This window comes from Chinchilla lanigera, unplaced genomic scaffold (genome assembly GCF_000276665.1).
Source record: "Chinchilla lanigera isolate Chin_1 unplaced genomic scaffold, ChiLan1.0 scaffold00049, whole genome shotgun sequence".
In the NCBI taxonomy this organism is placed as follows: Eukaryota; Metazoa; Chordata; class Mammalia; order Rodentia; family Chinchillidae; genus Chinchilla; species Chinchilla lanigera.
Window position 1 is genome coordinate 6,005,105 of NW_004955450.1, and position 6,951 is coordinate 6,012,055.

The 6,951-nt window shown below is 39.4% G+C and overlaps 1 protein-coding gene and 1 pseudogene across 3 annotated transcripts in view; both read right to left on the bottom strand.

Moving 5' to 3' along the window:
* The window catches only part of Lrrc49 (leucine rich repeat containing 49), a 126,935-nt gene that overhangs the window by 101,760 nt on the left and 18,224 nt on the right, over positions 1-6,951 (bottom strand). For 2 of the 3 annotated variants that reach the window (XM_005393639.2, XM_005393636.2), the window contains 2 exons: positions 6,380-6,446; positions 1,576-1,719 (listed from right to left, as the gene is read on the bottom strand). In XM_005393639.2, the coding sequence (XP_005393696.1) occupies positions 1,576-1,719; positions 6,380-6,446 (211 nt within the window). The remainder of the gene's footprint in view (positions 1-1,575; positions 1,720-6,379; positions 6,447-6,951) is intronic. The other variant, XM_005393637.2, reaches the window with a different exon arrangement.
* On the bottom strand, positions 3,245-5,347 carry LOC102025964 (annotated as a pseudogene).

Consider the following 6,951-nt stretch of genomic DNA (forward strand, 5'->3'; position numbering starts at 1 on the left):
TTTACATTTTTTTAACTTTTAAAATTAATATAACTTTCTTTTCCATAAGATATTACTGCTGCTTAAGACGTAACAGGAATGATTAGAGATGACACTAAATAGGAAATTGAGTAAGCAATTTCCTGGTTAGGCATTACATGCTTGCTGAATGAAAGCCAAAAGACAGGCAGGAATATGCTAGGGCCAACACATTTCTGTTCCCCCGTCTGCCAAGCTTTCTAAATTCTTGCCAGATCCAGTGTCCTGGGGACAGATAAGTCCTGATTGAGCAGTTTCTGGAGATTTAGCCACATAAGAGATTAACCCAATCTGGATGTCTTTTAAAGTAAATAGCCCAGTTCCAATATTTATATCCAGTCTGGGAAGGGCTTGACAAAATTTGGAAATTCTGAAAAAAATTCATGTGTTAGAGAAGGTTCTGAAATTATCCCTAACATCCTAAAAGAAATAGCATTTTACTACCTTCGATTTCCCAGGAAAACTTCAAAATGAAACCAGTCTGCACAAACAGGCCTAGAGATACGGCATCTACTGTCTGCCAGCCTTTTCAATAGCACCACCTGTAGCATACTTCCTGCTTTCCTAAGGGATCCAGTGTTTTGAAAAACTTAAGTTAGACTATGCCTTTAAAAGTGCTGAAATGATACCAGGGAGAGTCTAATGCCACTTCCTTATACGGTTTAAACAAAGGAAACCTGGTAAAAGAACAACTCATGTTTTATAATTAGAAGTCCTCTTGGCCTATATCATTCCACAGAGCTGAACAGCTTCACTTCTAGAGCTCTCCTCATATGCACCAATACAAAATACCTCAGCATCAGCCTCTGTTTAGTTACAGACCCCCAATCCCACAAAACCATAAATCTAACTCAAGGTTGCCTCAGATACAGATGCTTCCGTCAGGAGTGTTGCCTCCATGATCTTTTTTCTTCCTGCTCACATGCTAGTTCCTTACCACCTTTATGTCTTTTCTCAGTCAACAAGCCACAAGAGATCCTCAAAACAATTTAGCCCAATGCCTTCCTTTGTTTTAGGAAAAATTCAACAAAGACCCAGTGAATTAAATGATTTACTCAAGATTGCACAGCAAATCAGAGGTGAAGCTGAGACCAAAACTAGGCCTCTGATGCCCTAAACAATACTTTTTCCACTATACCAAGTTGCCTCTCTAGAAACTACCAATGATGTGATCATAAGCATCTTCACAACCCTCAGCTGGTCCTCTCTGTTATTTTTCTTCTTGGCCCAAGAGTTCCTCAATGTTCATTCACCGAGAACTTTCTTCTAATTTTATTCCTAACACAAACCAGGAAAGGATTCAGTATTCATTTATACTACCTGATTCATTTAGTGGTAACATTTCTTTTCTGTTTCTATTACATTTATCCTTTAAGATGCAAAGCACCTTAATATTCCCCAAAGCACCATATTACAATACTTAGTAATAATATGCACCATTTAAATTCAGAAAACTAAATAACCCTAGATTCTGTCTTTGCGCAGAGCAGTACTATATAACCTTTGTGTCACTTCCTTAAAACCAGAAAGTAGATATTGATTCCATTGAGGACTCACCACAAAAGTGATTTGATTGTGTCGCAGGTTAAGTTCAGTTAGTGAATCCAGCCCATTAAGATTATCAACATGACTTAAAAGGTTCCTGGCAAGATTTAAAACTCTCAAATCACACAAATGATTGACATTTTCAATTTTGGTAATCTGTTAAAAAAAATAGAGTAGGGTGATTAGCATACCTCATATGCATATTATAAAAACCTAAAAATAAAATATTCAAAGTCATTGGATCTAGTAATAAGCTTATATGAAGACTTTTAAAATCTATTTCCAATAACCTATTGTTATAGATAATAGAAAGGCATTTAATTTGTCAAAATTAACTAAAGAGCACAATTTACAATTTGCCTATAGTAAATACTTGATGTAAATTTCATAAAAAAATAAGTCCGTTATTTGAAGGAGCTCTAAGTGCCCAACACTATGAGCGGTTATGCAGGCTGCTGACTACCTGCCAAAACCAAACTCACTAGGAGCCCAAGGTATGAGCGCACCAAGGAGAAGAACAAAATCAACCTCCCCTTGTTAACTGTGTTTACACTGCAGGATCCTGAGGGCAGTCAAGAGTCTGAATGGAAAAATTCAAAGAACTAGGATCCCCAGTGGAAAGCGAGGGTGGCTGTTTTATCAGTAGAAATGGCTAAAGGAGGAGATGAACACTGCTTACTCAGGGACAATAAGGTGGACACGGTTTGGAACAAGAGGACTTGAATCCTGGAATCTGCACATGCGCATCGGCCCTGTATGCAGGCCTTTGACTTCCCCATCATGCAGTGAGCGCTCAGCACGATTTCAAGCCTCATTATTATAATATAGCAGGCACAGCACAACAGGATGACTCTCTGCATGGCACAGAATAGTGTCCTCCTTAAATCTCTAATAGTGACTTAAGTAACAACGAGTTATGCACATGGTACAGTACTTTTCTTCTGAACATTAAGAAAATGAATTTCATAATCAGTAGAAATTAATCTGCCAATCTGTATTGTCTAGGATAACATAGACAATATTGTCTATGATAACATTGTCTATTCTAATTTTTATCTAACATTTTAAAGCACATTAGCTAAAAGAACTGTTTTTTGAATTTATAATCTAGTTTCCATGTTGTTATTTTGACCTTACCTTATATTCAAGAAATACCATCTAGATTCCTCCCAAATTCAAGAAGAGGCACATGTACGTGAATTATAAATTCAGTACTATGTAAAGGTAAGCTATAGTCATGTTTAAAATTTGTTCTAAGATTCGTTTATCTAGTTACGTAAAAATGAAATAAAATCATATATAAAATTGCAAAAGAAGGAACAAGGTTACGAATATCTGCAAATGATGGAACTATATAGAAGGACGGTGGACCCTGGAAGGTATAAAGGGATCTTGCAGCAATCAACCTGAAACAGAATGGACCTTTGACTTATGAACTCAAGTAGTGCCCAAGGGCTGGCGGTAACTCAAGGTGTCAGTTGAAGGCTCAGGCTCCTCTACACAGCCTTCAAAGTCCCTCTCCTGTACACAGGCAGATCTCAGTGTCCTTAAAGAGACATTGGCCCAGGATTTCTCAATTAACCCTGTAAAGGAAAGGATGTGGTAATGTTTCTTCCAAAACTCTTTAAGGGTTACATCTGTATCTGAGACCAGCTGGGAGCACAAGCCGCTGGCATTTAGGTCATAACTCAAGACACTGGTTGTAAGTTAAAAATAAAATTCTGGTCATATAACTCGAGGGTCCACTGTACTTCCAGGTACTGTACTCTGGAAGCACAGAGGCAAACTTCTTAACAGTGTAGACTTTTATTATCCTCTTTATTATCATCCAGACTTCTATGAATGTTCTTCCAGAGAATCACAATGATTTCTACTAAACCTGCCATGGACCCAACATCATTTACTGATAATGTTTTGTCCACAATGCTCACATTCTCCTTCTCCCGCTCCTCTTGGTCCTGATGCTCTCTTAATGTCCTTTGGATGCTGGTGTTCAAGCAGTGGCAAATACCATGGATCAGCTTTGCTATGTTGGCGCAGGCAGTGCGCTCGTGGGCATACTGCTAGAACCTCCAGGCAGCCAGGGGTTTCCTCGGGAACATCATGAGCACTCACACCAGACCTCCTCCAGCTGGTTCACAGGCAGGAAGGAGCTGAAGATGAGGCTGGCCAGGCACCCAGACATGGGTTAACTTTGTTTCTAGAAGAACCAAAATGTGTTCCATGGGGCATGTTTTCCAAGACTTCACAGCACATGTATAATTTTGATTTTCAGCAGCACAGCCACAAAGGCCACTCCCACTTTCTCCAAGTTGTCACAGAGACTGCAGCTAAGTGCTGGAACAGCTGTTCTAATAAAAGGTGGCTCAGTTTGTTATCCAAAATTACCAGCAGGCACTTAAAGACAGAGCAAAGCACCCCAACTGAGCTGCTATGAAATGCCAGCCCCCTGGTCAATTTCCTCATGGAATCAGTGAGAAGGGGGGGGCATCATTTCCCAGTATTTGGAGGTTATTTTACAAATACCAAGGATCCCTGTGGATTAGACCATCAGATAAGGATCTTCTAGAAGGTTATACAGTTCTCAAACTGTTTCTAAATTTCACCACTCATCTCCATAGCATAGAGTTAGGACCTAGAACAGGAAATGCCTCAAGAAACAATGCAGCAGAATTTCTGGACTTCAGTCCCTTCCAAAAGATGGGCTTATGTAATTTCTACAGCATCTCTTCCCCTCCCGACTGAACATTCTTTTGATGGTGAAAGTATCTCAGCACCTCCTGGACTTCGGAGTGCACAGAGACTTCTGTGGAAGATGTATGCCATGGAACATAAAGTCCTGGATGCAATCATTTTCAGTATTTCCCCCGAAGTCTTGTTCTAAGCTCTGAAATAAATTTCTGCAATGTGCACTATCAGAGATTTTTGTAATCCCAGTAACTGTAGTTTAAGGGTTCCATGAATCATTTTAATGAAGTTTACACTCCAACTGAAAAAAGAACTGAGAAATTTTCCATCTTCTTTCTTGAGGTAACTAACATGTGTGAAGCACTCAAATAGCATATTTTTAATTTCCCTACTCTCCTCTGAGTCATAACCAAAGGAATATAAAGCCTGATGAACACGCCAGAGTCAACACAGATCAGCACCGGCTCTGGTCTCCAGACTCCTCCTCACCAGCATGACAAACGCCACCTCCTCCAGGTCGTCCTTGGCAGGCAGGCCCTGCCCCCACCACCTGATACACAAGGCCTGGACTGCGCTCTGTAGCCTCTGTTTAAGATTCCAGCAACGCATATAAAATGCAAGTTAGGATTGCGTACATTCCAAAAGGCCCTCGTAGTTCTCACTTTCACTTATTACAGAGACAGAAACCAGAATCATAGACATATTGTACGGATTATTTCCACACTTTTTTTTTTTTTTTATATTTGGACCTTGCTCTGTTTCTGTATTATCTTTATCCTGGACTTCTACTATCTGCTGCCCATCCACTGGGCTTTCTAACAGTTTATTCTCTTAATAAATTCTTCACTCTTTGCATTAATTCTTCTTATTGTATCCTTGACAATTCATCTAGTAACTCATTTACTAGATGACTCTGAAAGGATCAGAGTCATCTTTATCAAGCTGAACAAACTGCAGGTCTCCGACCAGCTCCTTAGACCCCGCCTGCACAAATGAGTCCGGTTTTTCCATAACAGATGTGAGTGTTCAAATGGCATTTGTCCTGCAAACCTACGGACGGCCTTCTGCGTTCTAGGACCAGATTCAAAAGCAACCGCCAGAGCCCGCCCTCCAGGAGTCAACCACCTCAGATCTCGCGGGAACTGAGCCTGAGCTCCGCCCCGCCCACAGGCTTGCGCGCTTCTCTGACAGCCAAGCCCCGCCCCTGAGCGTGGCCTCCCGCCCCTTGGCCCTGTGGTCCCTGGCATCCTTCCTAGGCTGTGTGTGTGTGTGCGCTGACGTCACCGCGCTCGCGCACGTCTGTCCTGCCTCTGAAGAGGGGTGAGTTGTTGAGCAGCGAGAAAGGAAAAGGAGAGAAGAGAGAGAAAGAAAAGGAGAAAAAAGAGGTGGGGACGAGAAGGAGAAGGGAGAGAAAGAAAGGGAGGACAGAGAAGAGAAGGAAGGAAGGAAGGAGGAAGCTCATTTTTTTATCTTGAATAATTTATCTTCTGACTTCAGAAACCTGAAGTCGCTAAGAGCATTCATTTTTGTTGGAATACTACAAGTTTTTGCTTATTGGATTTAGAAATTTTGAAACAAGACTCAGATTTTCATTTAAGTTTTTTCTTTTTGCAAATACAGAAACCTGAGAAATAATTTATATAGTAGAAATGTTTAATCTTAAACCACAGAGTATCACAAACATGCTGCAATTATAAGATACATAACACAGATGTGCTAACAGAGAACAGCATTCTTCATTAGCATCATTGTTGGTAAAGCTGCTTCGTAAATAATGCCTATATATAGTGCATAATAATGCCTATATAACGCCTATATATAGTGCATAGGCAGAATGACATGATATTCACTTACCAGGTAGACTTGAAGATCCCACGTGGTGCTTAAGAACCTCTAAAATATAATTTGAAAACCATACAAATATTGCCATAACTACAAGGTTTCCAAATGTTTCATGTTTTATCTGTGATTTATTGCTAATAGCTACCAAAACTTGCATAAATAGGCTTAAATCAATGAATCAGTAATTCTTGAAAAATTCAATGCAATTACAATTCTTAAAAGTATTATAATATCAATTTTCTAGACATTTTTTGTAAAGAGAAAAAAGAAAAGGGCTTCACAATACCTGATTTCCATGAAGATCCAAGACATCTAAGTTAATTAGATTTTCCAGATTTGAGATTTTCTTGATTCTGAAAATCAGAATATGTTGAGTAGAAATATAGATGAATCACACAAGTAAATGAAAACATACTAAGATGTTCACATGTAACTTACTTTTATAGTTCAATTTACTTCTCTATACATATATATGGCAACTATGTATATATTAAGCAACAATATATTTCCCTTTGATTTAATTACAATTTAAAGCTCCAGTACCACTAAGGTGAAAGATAGCTTAAATGTCATCTCTTTAGAGAGAAACAATTCTACTTCTAAAAACCTTAGGGCAAGGCACTTATTCAAGGCAGTTCATCTTAGAATACAATCTAAAACCTACTTATACATTCAAGGCATTAAATTAGCCAGCCTCAGAGTCATCTCCTACCATAGGAAATAGTCTCTCTCTCTCTCTCTCTCTCTCTCTCTCTCTCTCTATATATATATATACTCTCCCTCTCACACACACACACACACACACACACATACACACGCACACACTTTGGGAGGATGGGCAGTTTCAGACATCTGGTA